Here is a 22,053-nt window from a genome sequence, read left to right as displayed (position 1 = left end):
CGATTGCTTAGATTATTACGAAAGCCTATTGAGCTCATTTTCATAGGTTAAAAAAATAATTTTTTCGCGTTATAACGCAAAACTTTCGCAAATAAACGGGTAACATTCGCGATATAACGCGAAAAAATTATTTATTTAATTAAACAGCAAAAGTTCCGCGATATGACCCAAAGCTCTCACGATATAAAGCGTAACTTACGCGTTATAACACGAAACTTTTGCTGTTTAATCAAGACATTTGCATATGTCTTAACTTTATTTTGATTTTGTGATCTAGTTTATTCATCACAAAGAAAAGCAAAAAAGGTCATTTTGATCTTGGACCATCACAACTACAATTTTAAGTTTTATTGCTGTTTAATCCATATTACAGTCACATTTTGTCTTTCTCAACGCTGTTCAAACCATTCAAAGTTAATGCGAGTTTTTCAAAAGTTAAACTTTATGATTATGAATTTCGGGAAAAAATCGACCCTTTCAGATGTCTATTTTATACACTCTTAAGAGAATTTGAAATAAAATAGTTAAGAATTAGATTAAGATTTCAGAAAATTGACAAAATAGGTAAATTTGTCAATTGTGTCCCACTACATGGGTAAAAATTGGATGGCAAATTTTCATTTGTCTTTGTTAGATTCACTGTAGAAATACATCGTATTTTGAGGTTGCGCCACGTGGTCATTCCATTGCTTACGAAAACATTAATTTTTATTTGACAATTACCGGTAATACAAAGTGTAAAATCTCTTTCCTGTATTCCTTAATAGTTTTGATTTATGGCGCTAGTCCACGAACTTTACAATAACCCTTCAGATATATAAATATTGAAGAAAAATTAAGAAAAGTAGACCCCCCTTTCTCGATCAATTTGTAATTAACAATACCAGTTATTACTTTTAAAAAAACATCATATGGCACGTTAAGCTCTTGAAATGACACATTGTTCACTCACTTTTAAGCTATGTTTCTACAGGATATAATTTCTAGTTTAAAATGACGGATTGCTAAATTTACTTAGGGTACAGATGTAGTGAATGTTACTGATGAGAAAAATCAGCTTGAGAAAGTGACAAGTACAGATTTTCCTTCAATAAAATAATCAGTCTAAAGAATTTTTTTTAATTTAACAACTGAAATACTTGAACAAGAAAGTAAAATTCACTTTATTAATTGGTAGGGTTTTGAAAAAAAAATTGTGATGACTAATCTATTCTATTCTCGCATCATTTCTCCAGGACATCTTCTGGGGGAAATTTCTGAGGAATTTATTAAGTTTCGCGTTATATCGCGAAAGTTTCGTTTTATATAGCGAAAGTTTCGCATTTTAACGCGATGATTTTATTTTTTTAACCTACGAAAATGAGCCCAATGGGCTTTTGTAGATTATGATTGTGAAGTAGATCAAAGGAAGAATTCATGAAAGTCAGATTATTACAAGGAAAAAACGGGGGAGTTTGGGGTTGGTTTCGACCAATTGGAAGTCGGTATTTTCATAATAGGTGGATGTTGTCGTGTTAGCAAAATTATGCTGTTTGTTGATTATAATTGGGCGATACGATTAAACTGATAATTAATTTATTAATAAAACTCACGTGTAAAGTTGTTATTTATATCCATACACGTGCCTTACTACGTGATAGAGTTTGGTTTTTGTGCCTCAGTCCATCAGTATGTACCCCATCTATCTCCGTATGTTTCTTTAAGGCCATCTTTAAAATGTCAAGATAAATTTTTTGCACCCGTAATCGAAGATTCAGGGGTTTATATTTTTTTTTCAATATTTGTTCGGTAGGTAGGAAGGGATTTTTTGAAGAAAATTTAATGCTTACGTTACAAAAATGGATTGAAAATGAAGGTTTAAATCAAAGTAGCTTATAATATATATAGTAATTTCCCTTTGCTTCTATATTGCCGGATTCCTTCCTATGTGTAACTTTGAAAATGCATGGAATATTTATCTACCATACAGGTGCATCCCCTTTTCTACATTTTCAGATTCATATTTGCGATGTGTTTTGTTAAATTTATTTTGTTTTTCAACAATTTGGATGTTTTTCTCTACGTCAGATGCTATTTTAAATTATATGTTTTCTGTACTGAATTACTCAACCTTCTGGGGAAATACAAAAAAATGTTTCAACATTCAAGGTGAATATAATTGAAACATAGAGGACTGTCTCTTATTTATCTCAAATAAGATATTACATGTAACATGTATATATAACAAATGTCCTTTCATTTGGTCATTCCTGTGTGTTTGATGTGCTTTCTTTGAAGTCGATAGATCATGGATCGACTTACAAGGCTTTATTATCCTTGTAATAATATCTACATTTGTTATACCTTTAAGAATTTGTTCCTATATGTACAAAGCTAACCAAAAAAGCCTACCATTTCTTATGTTTTGCTGAGCGGGCATAAAAAAATCGATGTTTGACCGGTGAGTGAGATGTTAGGTCGGTCGGTGAGATGTTGTTTTCATTCATTGGAATTCAACAGTGACGGGTCTGATGTTTCATCACGGAAGGCAGTACAAAATGCATGTATGCCAAAAAATTAAAATGAAATGAAAGTTATCAAAAAAAAAAAACTTTATTGACCGAGTTCTCGGGAAAAATATCTTTTGTCGACCCTCGGACCAAATTGTCTGCCTTCGGACTGACGGGTTCACGCAGATAGTTTGGTTCTTGGGTCCGACAAAACGTATGTTGCCCTCGAACTCAGTCAATAAATGAACAGTGATTTGCATTTATTTTAAATTCCGTACAGACTCGGTATAAAGACTGCTCCGGCACGTAGCAAGGGGGGGGGGGGGGGGGGGGGGGCTAAAGTAAAATGATATAAGGATAATGTAGTAATTGTATGAAGGGAAGAAGATAATTTTATACTGAAAGGAATTTGTGTTGAAAAAAAAGTTGGCCTCTACACCCCCCACCCCCGAAATACTGTAGGATTTTCGACTTCGGAAAATTCCCCCTTTTTTGCTCGTCAACTTTTTACAGGTAAGTAAAAAAAAAATCTCTGACTGCACCCCCCCCCCACACTTTTTCAAAAACGATGCTACGTCATTGTTGCTAACATTGTACGACTTTGAGTGTAGCGTACATAAACCCAGTTAATGACAATAAATTTATTGTAATCCAGTAATGCTTCAAATTCTCGAATTTCTCTAAATGCAGCAATTTGATAAAATTTGTGACCCGTGCTTTATTTTACGCATTAATTCTGTAAACCGTTATAAATGGCGGTATCTGGTGTACTACTTTAAGCCTCTAGGTTAAACGAATTATTTTGCATGTAAGCCATGCAGAATAAATCTACAACTTAACTTTTTAAAATCTGCTGGTATACGTACAACAAATTGAAAACAAATTTTGTTCGATTCACTACGACCGATTGACCATTTCATGATGAACATCGACCTTCTATACAAACCAGGGAACAAACTTAGACTTCTGTATTCAACCGGGGTGAGTTAAACTCTTTTTCACGATACAAATAACAAATATGGTTTTACATTGCGTTTATGAATAGGATTTTGTTTCAACTTTGCTGAGACGATTGCGCAAGTATTCAGTTTTAAATCATCGCTATTTATTGCAACTTCACACGTTGCGTCACTGTGCATACACCGGCCTGTGTCGATGTACCCGTGCTATATTTTTACCTTTAAACGAGAGAAATGTTTCAAATTTGAATTATTCTGGTATATGTAATTTTGAGGGTGTGACATATTTTAATTTTTAAATTTATCGGATGTTAGTAAATACAAAAATTACAATATGACAAAATTTTTACTACCACCCGGTAAATTAAAAAATTACAATAATTATGATTAATTAATGTTTTATTAGAAATCTTACCAACAAGCTTTGAAATGTACATATTCATTGCCAGCAAGAGGCTGATCTTGCTGTGTTTCATTCTTGGTAGTCTCGTTCTAATTCCCCTCCCCCTCCCCCATTCCTCCAAAATATAACAGTTTCATAAAAAATAGTTATATTACGTTAAAAAGAGGGTGATAAAAACCCTAGTACCAGCACATTTTACCCTTCCTAATGTTGATTGGGAATTTTACTGATTTCTGTCAACATGTTTTTAATAATCAAAGTTCTTTATATTTATGTATTTTTTTGTTTGTTTGTTTGTCTGTTTAAATGACTGGTGTTATAAAGAATCGTCTTCCTGAAAAGCAAAGCGGTTGTATCAAGACAAGACCGGTTGAAGAATCAAAGCCATCGAAGGCTATCCTTCAAATTGAAATTAAACTTGTGGTGTACTTTTATGTCCATACAAATAATAATTAGGATGTTTTTGCTTGATATATATTATTGCTAAATGAGGTTATATTAAACAATCTGGGTAAAAATATGACGCAGTATGAATTATATTGACCTTTTTAGGGTAAAATGATAATATCTCTACATGAATACAGCTGGCATCTCATTTAGAAAATACAAGTATATGAAATATATGGACTGTCAATCAATTAATATATTTATTCGGTATGAAGTGTTTTAAATGATATCAAGGTAAACGTGCAGTAGTTTCATTCACGGACTTCTGTACAAAGAAAGAGCATGTGATCAGTATCTTGTATACGTCATTGTCACTTATTGAGTAATAAATAGCAAATTCTTACTCTTAAAACTATACAATTATATGTATCGAAGAAAAGGCAGTTAAAAGCACTGATTTTAAATTTTATGTTTCAACATTCTATTGAACCAAAAAGGATTTCACTGATATTTAAAGTGCGTTTTCTGAGGCATAAAAAATTAAATAAAACTCCAAAGAAGTGTATTGACAGTTTATTATGAGAAATAGCAAGTACCGCAGTGGGATGTGTATGAGAACACGACTTCTCAGTGTTCCGTGGAAATTTACGGCCTCAAAGACAGACGATGAACGGGAGTGGGATTCGAACTTAGAACGCATAAGAGGTTCACGTAGCGCCGATGTACGGACCGAGTTATACCGTGGTGCTGATGAAGATGGTCATCCTTTTGTGTCCGAGACCCCCAAAGCAACGGCGCTAAAAAGCGTGAGTCTGGATTCTAGTTCCTTTCTTGGAGTGCCCTCTAAAGAACATGACATGAAATTACGCAGTCAAAGCGACGGTGACGTCATAGACGGTGTTTCGCAGACGTCAAGTGGCCGTCAAAAAAGGAGAACATTCGCCACACTTATAAATCGAGTGAGACATAGTGGCCGACGTTCAACCGTCTCCTGCATGAACAGTCCATCCATGAAATGTGAGGATTTCAAAATCCATGTACCAACACTCAGCAAACAAAACTCAGAGGATGTCTTCTATCCCCAAAATCCAGTGGTAATTCATCTCTTTGTCAGTTATAATAATTATACTTCCCTGTTGTACTATTCTCTGTAGAGAAGTGGACACATGTAGTCTATGACATGTAGGTTGTCTGTCGGCTTCTCAGATAATAATTGTCGTATGTATGTAATTATATCGTCTGTGTATCAATGACAGCGTGTTTTACAGGTTCTTTCTTCAGTCTGTAGTTGAAAATGAAAAAAAAAATCAGTCGTTCTCCAATATGAATATAGGGTCAAATTAATTCTCTGTATGTCTTGTATGAGAACACATGGCTTTTTCTGCTCTGCCAGTTGCTCATAAAAAAAAACAGAAAATACCCAAGGGCTGAAGATCGCCTGAATATAGGTGGATTAAATGCTTTAAAATGTAAATCATTACGTTTATTTAATATTTTGTAAACATCTTGAGTTCACAAAAACCGTTGCGTTATGCTGGTCTCTAATGTACAATTTTATCAATTTTCGCTACAAGCACCCCCCCCCCCCCCTCGGAGGGAAGATTTCAAGGAAAATTCCTGTAATGAAACAATGGAATTTATACCTGCTCTGTTCACTCTTTCTGATACTATAAAGTATGTCTTTTTTTCCGCGGGGGGGGGGGGGATGTACGTTCCTTTCTAGAATATTTCACCTCGCCACCACCTCTCGGTGAGGGGCTGTGAATTTAGACCTATTCTCAGTACCCAGGGCCATGCATTGTGTGGTGAGGTCGTGTCAAAGTCTTCCGTGACACGGTGCTTCGATTTACGTCCTGCAGTGAGATTCGAACCCGTGTTATGCACTGTCTGACCCTTTATATTTCGCAAAGAAACTGACGATTTCAATATGCTATTTACTAGAAGAATTAAATAAACTACATAAATACATTTACAACCAATATATATTTTCCTCCTCTATTTCTTTAAAAGAATATCATTTCCGTATTAGTCAGTATTAATACTCAGTATACAACACTAAGCAGATCACCTGTGCATATTCCTTGAGCAGTGACTGTTCCATCAACGAAACGTATTTATACAATGTAGACATATTTATCAAAAATATTACAATATATTTTCAACTAAATTCTACTTCAAATGATTATAAATATAGAAAAAAGACTTTCTTTGTTTTTTAGTTTGAGAATTAACGTTGCAGCTATCGCATGGCTGGTGAGGGCGGTCCCCCACCCCCGCCCTAATTTTGCATATGTATAAATCACTATGTGGAAAGCATAGAGCTCTACCATACACTAATAACGTCTCATGACATTTTTTATTTAAGTGTTAAACAAATTTTCGGGTGATTGCTAGTGTCCCCAACTGAAAATGTTTGGCTCCACGAAACCGAAATTGCTTCCTACGGGTCTACATATATACATGTAACCCACTTACGCAGGTTATGCATTTTTTCTGCAAAAACTGCATCATTTATTCTGGTACATTTACTAACACCCAAACTGTTGTTTTCTTTCTTTAAAGCACTTTTAAACTTCATGGGCAAATCACATGATTTTCAATTATGACTTGAAATTAAAATTGTATCAATTATGTTCCGTTTGATCACGATCTGGCAATTTTAATCAATTTATGTTTTTATTGCAGTGCTGTTTGTATTCAGTATTTTAATAAACAAGGTTTCATATGGTATTTTTCATAAAATAATGACTTTTTAAAAGAGACTTGTAAATTGTTTAATGGCCACATTTTTAATGGCCACAGCTTTTCTGATCAAAATTTGTCCGTTGTCTGTCGTCGTTGTCGTCGTCGTCGTTGTTTTTGTTGTCGTAAACTTTTCACATTTTCATCTTCTTCTCATGGGCCAATTTCAACCAAACTGGCACAGAGTATTTTTAAGTTTGTTCAAATGAAGGGCCACGCCCTTTTCCAAGGGGAGATAATCATGAATTTGTATTAATGGCATTTTTAAAAAATCTTCTTCTCCAGAACCGCTGGGCCATTCATGTAAGCATCCTCAGGTAGTGTAGATTCAAGTTTGTTTCATATGGGGCCAAAATGGCCGACCAAAGTTTTATTATATAGGAAAAATCTTTAAAAATCTTCTTCTCCATGGGCCAGGAAAGATGAAACTCATGTGGAATCATCCTAATGTACTTTTTATGAAAGGGTGGGGCCAAAATGGCCGACCCAAGTTTTACATAGGAATATATAGGAAAAATCTTTAAAAATCTTCTTCTCCAGAACCACTGGGCCAGGAAAAATGAAACTCATGTGGAATCATCCTCATAGTTAGATTCAAGTTTATTCAAATCATGACCCCCGGGGCAAGGGTGGGGCCAAAATGGCCGACCCTAGTTTTACATAGGAATATTTTTTAAAAATAGAACCACTGGGCCAGGAAAAATGAAACTCATGTGGAATCATCCTCAGGTAGTAAAATTTCATGACCCCCGGGGCATACAATTTTTATAGGAATATATAGGAAAAATCTTTTCTTCTCCAGAACCACTGGGCCAGAAAGACTTGTGGAAATTGTTTGGGGCCAAAATGGCCGAATTTTACATAGAATATATAAGAAAAATCTTTAAAAATCTTCTTCTCCAGAACCACTGGGCCAGGAAATATGAAACTCATGTGGATTCATCCTCAGGTAGTGTAGATTCAAGTTTATTCAAATCATGACTCCCCGGGGCAAGGGTGGGGCCAAAATGGCCGACCCAAGTTTTACATAGGAATATATAAGAAAAATCTTTAAAAATCTTCTTCTCCAGAACCACTGGGCCAGGAAAGATTCATGTCGATTCATCCTCAGGTAGTGTAGATTCAAGTTTGTTCAAATCATGACCCCCGGGGCAAGGGTGGGGCCTAATTTTAACAAATGATGAACGCCTCAAGCCAGATGTGCTCAGGTGAGCACTGTGGCCCCTGGGCCTCTTGTTATCATTAGTAAAATGAATACCTTTTATTTATCCTGACACTTGAAAATTGAAACAAAATTTAAAATAAAGAAAATGAAATAACATTTGAAAGTTAATTTTACATGTTTTCTAAAATATGCCCCAAAGACAATGTACAAATTCTGACTTATAATGTATAAGACTAAAATCGCTTCAAAATCCTTGGGCCAGGGCTTTGAGCCACCTTCCCCCTCCATCCTTTCTTCTTTTTCAAACATTTTGCTTTTTGAGTCTGGAAAGTGGTCCTTATAGTATCATTGCCATTATAACAAATTCCATATTTAAAAATTTATTCAACTTCTTATTTGGTGTAAATATTGGTGATTTTTTAGCAAAGGAATTTTTTGGAACACATGCAAACTTTTTAGAGGTTTTCATATCTAATACCTTGGGGAATTTTCAAAGAGAAGGGAAAGAGATTCCAAGACCCATAAGAAACAATTTAAAGTTTAGGAGGAAGGATAGTTTATAAAACCAAACATATTTATCTTTGTGGGCACTACAAACAAAAAATTCCTTAAAGTATAATGCATAAAATGTAATTACATGTATGTTTTTTGTAGAAAATTAATCGACAATAAATTTTAACAGAATTACTCACGTGAGGAAATTTCATAAGTTTTTATCTATAAAAGTCTAATATAGAGATACAATATTATGTAAGCTGATTTCTTACTAAAGCACTGATATTGTACTGACTCAAATGTCTAGACAGCTTCAGTAGCTGGGTGTGACTAAATAATTGTTGTGTAACATTTTATTTTAGAATGATAACCTTGTCATGGTATGTCAAACACTGATAACTCAAATACCATGAAGATGTTGAAGTGTTTCACATTTCCAACCATTTATTCTTTCAGTATTTTACCCTACTAGATATCTTGAATCCTCAGAAATCTTGGAAGTTTTTCTTGGTGTCATTAAGTTTGAGGTAACAAAGTTTGACTGTATTTAATTTCCTCGTCTCAGTGAAATAAAACTAGTACTAAAAAAAAGGACAAAAGAGAGACTTTTTACAGCAACTCGTATCATCACCTAACATATACCCCCTCTTGGGAGGGGGGTGGAATGGGAAGGAGGGGGGGGGTTTACAAAGCACTAAAATGTTTCAAGTACAAAAATGTTAATAGGAGTATATTCATGTAGGTACCTACCATCAATCATCTGACATGTAGTAAATAAAGTAATATACAGGAAAGGAAGTTAACAACAGAAATGACATATATTTTTATTTATCAAATATGATTGGGTCTGCCAATAGAAATACTGGCATTTTTTCTCATAAGCATAAAAAAAAAATAAAACCACTATTTTGAAATCAGTTCCGGTTTTTTGTCTTTGAAGTTGAGGCACGGAGCCCTCAACCATGACGTAATGTTTGGTTAATAGTACACATCCACCCATGGAGAAACAACAAAAACAAACTTACAAATAGGATATAGTTTCTTGGTTAATGTATAAACTTTTACATTTACAAATTTTATAAACTTAAATAAAAATGTTTAAGCTCCCAATCCCAATCATGCACCCTTCTGTTGGGTTATCATGGGACTTCTTAATAACAGCAGAAAAGGGGATCCTCTGAATTTTACCTGATAATGACCCATTACTATAAAGCACGAAAAATATTTTTTTTATGATCCTGAATTCTTATTGCTTGCTGATGAAAAATAGAAATTAAAAGTACATTTGGCCCGTGTTAAAATGTCAATTGTCATCAAAACATTTTTGTAAAATTTTTATAATTCTTATCTTGTTGTAAATAATTACATGCATGTAAAAGTATGTATTAGATATTATAAAAATATTTCTATCACTAACGGTCAGAAAACCAAGGTACCAAAGTATGTTCCTTTTATTGAAATTGTAAAAAGGATTTAAATGTATCTAGAAAGAAACTTCTTACAAACATATCATCTTAAATGCCACATCAATTAATTTGATTTTAATGTGCTACTTTCTGAAAAGATTAATCAATCTGAATGGTTGCTTAGGTAAATTTATTTAAATATCTGCGAGACAGAGGTATGATCTCTCACATTCAGGAAATCTAGCAGATCCTTAGACAAACACTTCTTAATCAAAGTGGAATGCAGTGTAAGATTTATAGGACTGATTTATAGTTAGACGTAGGAGCACCTGTTTACAAACCAAAGAGATTCCCCACCCTTAGTGGTAATCTTAAAACAAGGGTAGAAGTAAAAATAGCACGTACACAGAAGAAACTGCACATAGCGAGAGGAACATGCAGTTATGACGATGAAAAAATCAAATAGTTTGCCAACCGATTCCTTGGAATATTTAGGGAGTGGTTCCCTCACCCCTCATTATTCTTATACTGGTAGTTTACCCCCTTCCCCAGGGAATTCTTTAAGTTCTACAAATGGAATACTATCGAGACTAAGGAGAAAGTTTTCCAAAAGACTTCGGAGGAAATCCTACCACAGCAATCGTCGGACTTCTGATGAGTCCAGTGTGGAGTTTGACTTTGAGAGGGACAGAAGTTCCTCTGCTGGGAGTCTTACAGTGGGGGAGATAGAGGTTCTGATTAACTGTCACCTTCAGACAATTGAAAAATTCAATCTAGATCTTGGAATATTGGAATTAATAAGTCGGAAGTCCTCCTGATTTTCATAGGGTATTAGAAAAAGCTTTCTTCATGAGATTTGTGGATATATATATATTTTAATAAGTTTTTTTGTTGTTTACAGAATGAGAATGTGTACTGTGGGATTCTCCGCTGTCTGCTGCATCCACTGGGTAACCCGGACGTCACCACGGGACTCCGACCTGGTGACCTAATTCACAGACTAAAAGAGGTCAGTTTCAACTTAAATAGCAAATTCAAGCCAATTTCAACCAGAGTTTCAAGTAAGTCTCAAGAAAAGATGTTTAAAAAACGGACATAGAGAATACTCCAATTGTGAGACTTATGCTGATACATGTATATATGAACACCAAACCAAAAAAAAAGAGTGAAAACCTTAGAATGAAGACATATATATAGTTAGCAGTTTCTTTTTCATAATCAAATGATTTGTTGAGTTGCTATTATTGATTGATACATTTCCGTAGAACTTTATACAAACATGGCAGACATCCACATGCTGTAACCTTTTATGTATTGGAAATATAATTCAACAAATGATTTCAGTAGAAGAACATTAAATTTTATTTTCTCAACCAGGATAATATGACCGGGTTTCTGTTTGTTTCTACTTTATATTCTTTAAATAAAAAAGCATTTATCAAAGTAGTAGGTGTTAATGTCTGTAAATGCTGTAATAAAAATTTCTCACCATGCAACCACTGGTAAACACAAAATAATTTTATTTTGTTTGTTGAACTTGAAAGATGAAATTTTTGTCTACTTTTTTTTTTTAATATTATGTTTGTCATATTCATGATCAAACCTATTAAATTTTAAACTTGCTTTTAAATTAGTTAACATGTGCTTTAATTGCTGCTTGATCGTTTTTTGATCTTTTTTTTAACATGTGATCCTCGTTATTTATAGGTCAGTAATGATATCTTTATATAAGTAATAGTATTTATATATATATAGTCCCAGATGACATTTAGCTGTGACATTAGGGTCTGTACACAGTCTGTGTCAGGCAGTAAAGATCTGCCCTTTTACAGCCAATATTGTAAAGGTTTATCTATTTTGTTGAATAAAAACTTGCTAAAAATGATTCGTTCAGTGAAAAATATTCACAAAATGTCACTTAAATTGCATACATTACACTTTTTTGTCATTGAAAAGTTTAAATATTTACTCAATGCATGTAGAGCATTGTTGTTTTTTTAATGATCGGTACCTTTTTTTTAAATACTTGTATAGTGTGTAAAAATCACAGAGATCACACTGATAATTTCTGGCACCATGCAATGCCTATGTTTATCCATGGAAGTGGGCCACTGTAACATTATGTTAATAGGTTTCCTTTAATGGACTCTCACAAAGACAGGAAGTTGTAAGTGCTTGTACGCCATTTGTAGGTGTTTGAGGTGAATCAAGATGAACAGGAATTCTACATTCGACAAGAAATGTTCCATCGACCCCACGCTATCCAGGCCAATATATGCATCATAGAGGCCAAAGGCCTTCATACAGATGCTCTAGGTACCATGCGTTTAAATTTATTTTCTTAAAAATAGAATGCAATTAAAAGTTATTTATTCCACATCCCATTCAAATTAGTGCTTGCTTTGAGAAAAAAAACATTTGATGGAATGTTATATTAGCCTTTCATGTTGAACATCCCCAAGCCTGCTCTTATAACAAATAATTATAAAAATGAAAACATTTTTATTAAAGAGAACTGCAATCCTTACTGCCTCCTGAACATCTATCATCCGCTACAACGAAATTCTTCATTCTCCCCAAAGACCTCACCCAAACCCTCCCCGAAATCCTCACCCCAGCTGAAGAAGCACTCAGCCACCCTCCCCACGGAAGTGGAGGAAATGATGAAGACAAACACGGCCAAACACACGATGGATCCCCAGTGGAATGAGGAATTCCAACTGTAAGAGCTTACTGATGGATTAATAATCAGTCAACATTCAGTAATCTGTGCAGTTCTAGCTGTAAGAGCTTACTGATGGATTAATAATCAGTCAACATTCAGTAATCTATGCAGTTCCAACTGTAAGAGCTTACTCAGTCTGATGGATTAACAAGGCCTAGAAAAAAAAAAATGTTTGTTTCCGCTTTCAGGCTGAAAAAATATAGGGTAGGTAGGTAGGCAATTTTTTTTTTTTTTTGAAAAAATTTTTTTTGCTTCTTTAATCAAAATGTGTATAGAAGTAATATTAATGACAAAAGAAATGGTCTTTTCAAGCATTACTGTGACTTAACTTATAATAGAAAGGTGACCCAAACTTCTTTCTGTCTTGAAAAGCTTGCAAAGTTTGAGGCTATAATTCCCTGGTTGAAATCTTGCACATCATGGGACAAAAGCATTAAAAAAATATTTAGGGTCGACACTATAAATTAGGGTCGGTCGGGAAAGCGGAAACAAACATATTTTTTTTCTAGGCCTAATCAGTCAACATTCAGTAATCTGTGCAGTTCCAATATAAGAACTTACAGATGCATTAATCAGTCAACATTCAGTAATCTCTGTAAAATTATATTTAGATTTGTACATGAGAATTCTGTCCTGGATACAATTTCACAACAAGGGGATCTATCATTTTTGAATAACAAAAATTAGCAACCCATTCAAACATAATGGAATGCACACTAACTGGAATGATATGTAATGGATTAATGTAAAGAAAACGTCATTATGTGAAAATCTTCTGCATTGTAGGTCTTTAGAAGATATGCTAACAGATGAAATACATTTATTTATTTGTAACCAAGATCCAGAAATCGGAGCAGAAAAACCCCACCATGACAGGCTTCATGTTTTGTCAAGGTGAGATATCTTACAATTCACACAAACAATATAGTGCTATAGTACTGTAAAGCACCTATACCTGAGAACTTAATTTATTAAATTAACAGCCACCCGCACACAATTTCCAACTTTTCATGTGGGGGATTAAAAATTCCGCTCAAGTTGCTCACATGTAGTATTAGAAAATTTACAATAATAAATATGATCTCTTTTTCCAATTTTGCTGTAATGTCTTACTTGGGTTACAAAGCTCTACACTCCTAGAGACATTATTTATTGAAGACCTTAGAATTTATTTTCATCATTTAGCCGTTATATTAAGTCATTTATTGATGTTTTACAGCTTGTTGAAGAATGTCCTTCATGTCAGTGACCATGACCGGCTAGACCAGCATTTGTTTGGCAAGGTCATCATTCCAGTGAGGGTAAAAATTTAATTATTACAGATAACCTCAGATACCCCCCTCTTTTCCCACTCCTCATCATAACCAACACTAAAATCATTCAAAAACTTAACACCAAGCTGATATTTTAATATGTATCTCCCACTTATGATAAAGGGATGTATTATAATTGGTTATTTGTTATATTTGTAGGAGATTCCTGCTCAGGGCTGTGATTGGTGGTGGGATATTACAAGCCCCACCTCTAAAGGAAGCAAACTCTCTTGGGGAAAATGTCACATCAAAGTTCATCTATCTCATCAGCAGGTATATAAATTTGTGATTCTACAATTAATCAATAGTTTTTTTTATAAACAATGCTAAAAACATTATATTTTTTTGATTTTTCAAAGATGAATTAATCTGATCTTTTTTATACCAGAGTTCTCAGACCGGCAGTCAGCCATTTTCAGTAGAAGATTACTACCAGGCTGCAGAACAGTTCTACAAACACGCCATTAAAGGCCTGGAGGTAAGATATCACACTGCTCCAAGGGAGATAACTCATTTTGAAATAAAATTCCACATCTGTAGATGTAAAACTAAGTAGATGAGTTTGTTTTGTTGTGTTAATTAATTTACATTTATATATTTTGCTGATGATCACGAAAAAAATGCCATTTCTAAATGTTTTACTTGACAGGAGAATGCTCCTCTGGATCCCTACCTCAACAAACAGGACAGTAGAATCTTAGATTTGTTTGCTCAGTCATACGGAATCTCTAAGTTATCTCAAATTTTGATGTGAGTTTAGAATTAAGGACAGATGAGACGTTCCTTAATAATAGATAAATTTTTCTAAGAGTTTGCCATTTAAGTTTTGCTACTTAAACATGTTTACTCACTTTGAAGGTCTCAGCTTTAGCAAGATTATGTTTTCATTTCAAATGTTTAATATATTTTTTAAAAAGTTTACAAACTGTGTGTTTTAAAATTCTGAGTTTTTCATACAATATTTTTTGAGACACATTCACTGTAACGTCTTTTTCAACAAGATAAATATTCCCGTCAGAGTGGTCCTGTAGCATAATATTTTGATACATATATTGCCATGATGACATCACCACAGTTGACCAGGCCCTCCAGGTGGCTTTACAGGAACTTCAGCCCTTTTAATTTATGATCCATAAAATATTGCCTCCAAACAGTAAAATATTGAGTCCCCGTCCCTTTTACATCTCACCTTGCTCTTTTAGAGGGAGGGGGGTTCAAAATATTATGGCCAAAAAATGCCCATTACCATAAAATATTGACGCCCTTTCAGAAGTGAGGACTGAATCATCTGAATTTTAAAAAAGAAATACTGTATATATCATTAAACTTTACTTCATGCATTAAAGTTGGTAATCTCTTGTTACAGTTAATGATGTAATTATGAGACGAGCTCCCCCTGCCCTTTAAATTGTAAGGGAGGGGGGCAAAAAATGGCCATAATCTCCACCTTCTTATTTATGAGGGAGGGGGTTCAAAATATTATGGCTGACAAACTGGACAACAACATAATTTATGAAGGAGGAGGGTTATTCCCATAAAATATGGACACATATATGAACAAAGTCATCTCCACTAAATCAAAATTTATGGGCAAAAGTTATGAAATTAAAGTTTTTGTGGACAAACATCAGAGAATAATTATCCATGAAATCAGATTGAGCACAATGGTATAAAAAGTTACATGTACTATATTTACTTGCTGCACAATCCAAGGTTATTATTGATGACTACCGATTACTTACCTATAAGTCGGTATTTTGGGAGTTAAATATTGGTCTGGTTTGTCCTTCCTGTTCCAGTGTGTGTATTCATTTCTGTTGGAAAATGTCTGAATATATGTGATTATTTATGATTCCAAATCATCTATATACAATAATTTTAATCCACTTGATTGACTTTTTGTTTCATGATTTAAAATTAAATATCCATTTCAAAATTGTTAACTACAACAATGGAATAGGGCACATTTTACCTCTATACAGGTAACAAACTTATAGGCGGAAGAGATAGGCGAGTATATAACAGTTAGTGTACCACATTTTGACTAGGTCCTTAAAATTTCTATAACTAACAAATGAGAGACCATAAATAGACTTTGTGTACAGAGAGGCGAAAATAGAAATGCTTTTTTTTTCAAGGCAAATGAAATTGTGTGCATAACTCCTGTATATTACTTCTTTACTTTCACCTTTAAATGGAAAATGAAAATTTAAAAGCATTGAAATGACCATGACCTTGACTGAAATTCCAGGTCAAAGGTCTACACGTTGCAAATGCCTAGATTTTAACTTTTAAAGATAGAAGGGTTTATATTAAGGTAGGACACATTTTTCCTCAAATTCAATTTTTCTGATTTTGTTCTAGACAGACATATATACGGTGAAAGAAATTCAACTGGACCCAGTCAAATATGGCCTTCCCCGGAAGAAGATTGTGAAATGCCCTTGTGGAGCTGATCTATTGCAATTTGTGTGTTATCCTCCCACTGCCTCCCTATGGGTGTGGTCAATAACCTGTACAACACCCTGGGGATCGGCTACTTCAGAATTGTCTCCTTCTGTGTGGAAAGAAAGGTGAGAGACTTTATATAATAGCTGGGTCTGCTAGCAGATTCAGTGAATGCAGTAGACTGTACTGAAATTATAAGCATGTAGTGTTTTATCAAGAATTAAATGTCTATTTCAACCTCTTGGAAAGGGGGAAAACTATATTTTAATGATATTTTTTAACAGATCAGTTCGCTGATTAAAGAGCTGTGTCATGAGTTAGATTTGTACCAGCGTAAATATCACCAGTTCAGTGTTAACATCACTTACAGTTGTCGACTTGCCCTCAGAATGTTCTTCGCAGCTAAAAAGTTCTACAGTGTCGTTAGGGATAATGTCAGCAGAAGGTACCATTCTAATTCACATTTTTGTCAAATTTCTGATAATTTATTTCATATAATTGTCCATTTTTAGTAATTCTTCTGTTTATAATGACATGGATGTGTTCAGATTTGATTTGATTTTGTCTTTCTTATGAGTAATTCTTCCGTTTATATTATGACAGGGATGTGTTCCGGTTGACCATTCATCAGTACCAGGACTGGTTTCTGGATGCTCTGGTGTTCTGGTTACAGACATTTAGAACCGAATGGACAACAACATAAACCCTCCTTACCTTGACAATAGAGAGAGCACAGATTACAAGGTAAAAAGTTGACAAGGATGATTTTAAGTATTATGTGTGTATAACTGGACCTATTCCATCTTCTCCACACAGTCCACTTACCCAGAAAATCCTCAAAAAACTACAGGTAGGGCACATTTTACCTCTATACAGGTAACAAATTGTTTAATATACATGATACTGGTATATACACTGTTTTGACTGACCACACGACACAGTTCATTTTTTTCTGTTCTTTTTAAATCAAACACCCTGGTGGATCGGCTACTTCACTCCTTCTGTGTGGAAAGAAAGGTGAGAGACTCTATCAGATAGGCGGGTCTGCTAGCAGATTCAGTGCAATTAGATGAACTCACTGTTTTGGCAAGACAATGTGGAAAAGGAACTACGTGATTAAAGAGCTGTGTCATGAGTTAGTTGCACAGGTACCAGGTAAATATCACCAGTCAGTGTTAACATAAATTGATGTTTCTGTTCTACAGTGTAAATGTCAGGACCACCAGTTTTTGTCAAATTTCTGAAATTTATTTCATATAATTGTCCAATAGTAATTCTGTTTTAATGACATGGATGTCATAGATTTGATATGATTTTGTTTTCTTAGGTGGATTTTGTTCTTGCTGCTATTTCATGACAGACATTTAACAGAAGAGAGTGACAAGGATGTAAGTATTATATCAGTAATACATATGTATATCCTATTCACTTCGGTTGCATATCTATATCTATTTACTGGTAACCTGTTGACCACTTATTTAATTTTTAAATCAAGACCCAGCTGAAATTCCAGTGTGATTGTTTTGGAATTATATAAGATCAAAAAGAACCTGATTCCAGTACGTTCCACTAATGATATTTAAGTAAGTAACTTCTGTAGTCTTTTGTGATGTTCTTTTGTTTTATTTTTCTGTTTATTTTTCAGCTTATTTGTGATGGAGCCAGAATGTATACAGACAAGATTCACGTAATGATGGAGAAGAGTAATTTTTATGACGATGGAGATGAACAATTTGATATCACAGAAAGGGTAGGTACTAGTATCTATATGTTGTATATATATGTAAGCAAAATGTACATAGAAGACATTGAAAAGAGTATTTTTGACTGAAATTTGAATAAAACTATTTGTAGCCAATTCCATCTTTATAAGCCAAGTGTATGATTCAGAAGAGGAGCAGATTATAACCCTTGGCTAACAAATATGGCCAATACCTTGTTCAAATACAATATTTAGAGTATATCTTTACTTTTATAGCTTTGCATTACTTTGAACAACATTGAGCATGTGCGACAGTACCTGAAGGAACTTCCTGTTCTGCTGGACTGGGAATCTGTCTGCATGCTTCTGTCCACCAAACATGAGAACGATGACATTGGTAACAAATCCAGCTCCACGCTCACTCGACTCATCACCTCAGCCGGACAGGAAATACTGCTCAAGTGTTCCCTCCTCATACGACAAATCGTGGAGAAAATGAAAGTAGACATGGCTAGATTTATGGGAATATTTACTCAGAAGACTCCTGAAAAAGCTTCAGTATGTACCCCCAAAACATTTTTTGAAATAGATGCTAAAGCATGTATATTTACTTATAGAATAGATATGTACAACAATTACAGTTAAACAAAGTTTATTTTTAGCACTGATATACTTGTATGATTAAAATACAACATATAACTTAAACACATAAAATTTCTTTTTAGTCCATTGATCAGCTGTTCCAATACTTGTCCACAAATTTACGTACCCTGAAGGAGCGACTGTTTGACAGCATGTATCCACACATCACAGAGGAACTGTGGAAGACCATTACAGAACTTATGGAGGAACAAGTGTTTATAGGGGTGAGGATCTACATGATGACTGACTTACAAGTACTTGATTTATAATCACTCATTTTAATTTACTTTTGTCAAGGATTTTTTAATACCAGTCTGTATTTATTCAGTGTTTTACTTTATTTTTTTCAGGAAAGACCTGAATATTACTCTCAAATGAAGCAGGTTAGTTTATGAAACATATATCCTAAGTTCCCAAAACTTGCTTTTCCTTTTAATTTTTGTAGATTATTACAGGAATAATAATTTAAGCAAAATATAATTTACATTTTTTTTTCAGTTTTTACGAGCCTTGACCTCTTACTTTGCCAAAGATGGCCTGGAAGAGAGCAAAATTCAGACAGAGCAATACAATGCATTAAAGGCCCGACTGGAATTGAGTGCTCTTAGTACAGAAGAACTTATGTTGGAGTATTTCAACAATCTTGCTGATGACATTGTAAATGTAAGAGAGATATTTATTATTTAAATAGTTTGATAAAAACATGTACAACAAACAATTTGAGATGAAATAGTCAGCATATTGTGGTATTGTAATATTTTTTTTAGAACATGTAATTTACTTGTCACTTCTCTCTGTAAAGCAGGAGGCATTAACATCTGATTTTCTGGGAAATCTTGCTGTGAAGGTGTCTTATATAGAGGAAACACGTGGAAATGTTACCATTTTTATTAAAGGTAAAATCAGAAAACACTGAACTTAATTGCTGAAATTCAGCTAAAATTAGGAATCAGAAATGACTTTTTTCTTTAAATGAATTTTTTTAATCTGACGCTAATGTCATTTTTCCTGACATGTTAGTGATTCGAGCCTCCGACCTTCCCGGATTGGACCACTCGGGTTTAAGTGACCCCTATGTTGTGGTCTCCCTTTATCCAAAGACAATGTTTGGCCACAACAAACCACAAAAGACCAAAGTTCTAGAGCAGACCCTTAATCCTGTGTTCAACACTACTTTTCAGTTGTACGTGATTCTTTTTATAGTATATTTAAAATAAGTACTTTTTAAAATATATCAGACTGAACATAAAAGGTTTGCATAATGTAATTGTTGAAGTTTTTATAATAGTAAGTGAATTAAAATTCCCAGTTGTTGAGTTGATGAATATCACTGGTAATAACAGACTTGTTTTTGTTGTACAGCCCTAATGTCCCCCGTGAGTACATGTCTGTGAGGGGGGCAGTCCTCCTGCTGAGTATTTTGGATCACGATAAGATAGGCTCCGATGATTTTGCTGGAGAAGTGGCCATCCATCTCTCCTCCATATCACCAATGGAGATGTCAACCACAGTGGATTCTAAACCTGCTATCATGCTGCCTATCAAACGACCAACAAGACAAACACAGGGACCTTACAAGGTAAAATTATTGTCTTCTCTCTTTTTTTCACCAACTCTAGTACTGCAGCTTATATTTAGGGAAATTTTACCTCTGTTTATTTTAATCATTTTTCCCTTCTCTTAAAAAAATGCTATATTCAATGGGCTGATTTACTTACAACACATACATTAAAAATGGTCAAACTCTGAATTTCATTTCAAAATTAAGCTAGATCTTTTTATTTGCATTTTTTCTATAGGGCTAATCTATCCCCTGATATAATTACACTCAGTAAAAGTCTTAATTTTTAAAATCTTTTTTTCTATTACTCTTAATCATGGTTTTTATTCACAAGAAATGGAAATGTTTACTTCTAAAATAAACGAATGAAATATCTTCACTTTTCTCTGTGTTATAGGTACTGGTGGAAAGAAGCAGCTGGGATAAAACAGCCAAGTTATTTATCACTGACCGGCGACGCTTCATTGAGAAACAGAGACAGCGCACAGATCTCAATTCCAGAATGTCTGGCTTCCTCTCGTTCTTCAGAGGAAAGAAATCCTAAATTTACGAGGAACTTCATTTGACTGTTTATGGTTTAAAATGCCATGTTGATGTGCCAAAAACATTAATTTTTGATGTTATTATACCCCCTGCTTGAAAAGCGGGAGGGTATATAGTGATCGGGATTTCCGTCCATCCGTCCGTCCGTCTGTTACGCTTTATCTCTTATCCGCAACTCCTCTTATACTACTGAGTGAAATTGAATGAAACTTTCACAGAATCTTCATTACATATTGCCATTGTGCACCTCCTATTTCACTTTTCTATTCGACACGTATTTTAGGTTTTCCAGAGCAAAACATGGACATTGCCATTTTTTGTTTACCTATGACGTCACGTAATAGAAGGTTCTGGATAACATTTGACGGGACGAGTTATTCCTCTTTACACATTACCGTAAAACAATATAAAGCAACACATCGACATTATGGGAGGCGGGGGGTATCATTTAGTGAGCTCATTGCTCACAGTACCTCTAGTTTGTTGTTGCAATACAATTGAATATTTATTTATGATAATAATCCTGTTAAGTTTTAAATAAATAATGAGATTTTGGCTTCTGTTTATTGACTTTATTAATTAAATGTAAACATTATATGCTCATGCATTACTTACATGTATTTATATAATGAAATGTCATTTTAAAATATTTTGCCAAGTAAAAAATTAGATAATTTACTTGGGAGATTCTTTAAAGTCTGAAACAATATTCAAACTATAGCTATTTGGGCCAGATGGACAGACGGCAGGCAGGACACGCAACAGAAGGATGGAAGAGGGTCATGACAAACTCTATATGCCCTGGCCATATTCAAGGGCATTAAAAACTAAACCAGTATAAAAATATATGGTAGTCCATTATTTAGTCCCTATATAATCTGTATGAATGTACATGTATATTGTTGGTATTCATTGAAGGATCGGTGTGCTTCCAGTGGCCATTCAGCCAATTATGGTGTCACAAACAACACCTCAAATAACACTCAAGAATGGTTGCAACAGCTGGAGTCAGCTGTGTATCTAAGAAAGGTAAACATTGGACACGCCTATGGTCAGATTTTTATCCAAATATT

General features: G+C 34.3%; 1 protein-coding gene across 1 annotated transcript; it reads left to right on the top strand.

Annotated features, from left to right (window-relative positions):
* The first annotated feature begins 4,675 nt into the window (after positions 1-4,675).
* LOC134229555 (uncharacterized) lies at positions 4,676-21,035 on the top strand. Its single transcript, XM_062711299.1, has 22 exons — positions 4,676-5,332; positions 10,948-11,055; positions 12,239-12,362; positions 12,558-12,768; positions 13,558-13,665; positions 13,991-14,072; positions 14,244-14,357; positions 14,473-14,562; positions 14,734-14,834; positions 16,552-16,657; positions 16,817-16,977; positions 17,136-17,231; positions 17,860-17,920; positions 18,178-18,282; positions 18,511-18,792; positions 18,960-19,100; positions 19,227-19,259; positions 19,375-19,539; positions 19,679-19,772; positions 19,897-20,059; positions 20,239-20,455; positions 20,835-21,035. The coding sequence occupies exons 1-22, from the start codon at positions 4,817-4,819 to the stop codon at positions 20,979-20,981; spliced, it is 3,225 nt and encodes a 1,074-aa protein (XP_062567283.1). The 5' UTR covers positions 4,676-4,816; the 3' UTR covers positions 20,982-21,035.
* Positions 21,036-22,053: the final 1,018 nt, after the last annotated feature.

This window comes from Saccostrea cucullata, unplaced genomic scaffold (assembly GCF_032062105.1).
Source record: "Saccostrea cucullata isolate Sc308-1 unplaced genomic scaffold, CSIRO_AGI_Scuc_v1 ctg36, whole genome shotgun sequence".
NCBI lineage: Eukaryota > Metazoa > Mollusca > Bivalvia > Ostreida > Ostreidae > Saccostrea > Saccostrea cuccullata.
The sequence above is the reverse complement of the archived record's forward strand: the minus strand, read 5'-3'. Positions and strand labels throughout refer to the sequence as shown.

Bases quoted from the DNA above. Each gene is read 5' to 3' on its own strand.
- LOC134229555 (XM_062711299.1), top strand. From the start codon at position 4,817: ATGAGAAATAGCAAGTACCGCAGTGGGATGTGTATGAGAACACGACTT. The intron at 12,363-12,557 runs GTACCATGCGTT...TTTTTATTAAAG, and splicing joins CCTTCATACAGATGCTCTAG to AGAACTGCAATCCTTACTGC. The intron at 19,101-19,226 runs GTGAGGATCTAC...TATTTTTTTCAG, and splicing joins AGGAACAAGTGTTTATAGGG to GAAAGACCTGAATATTACTC.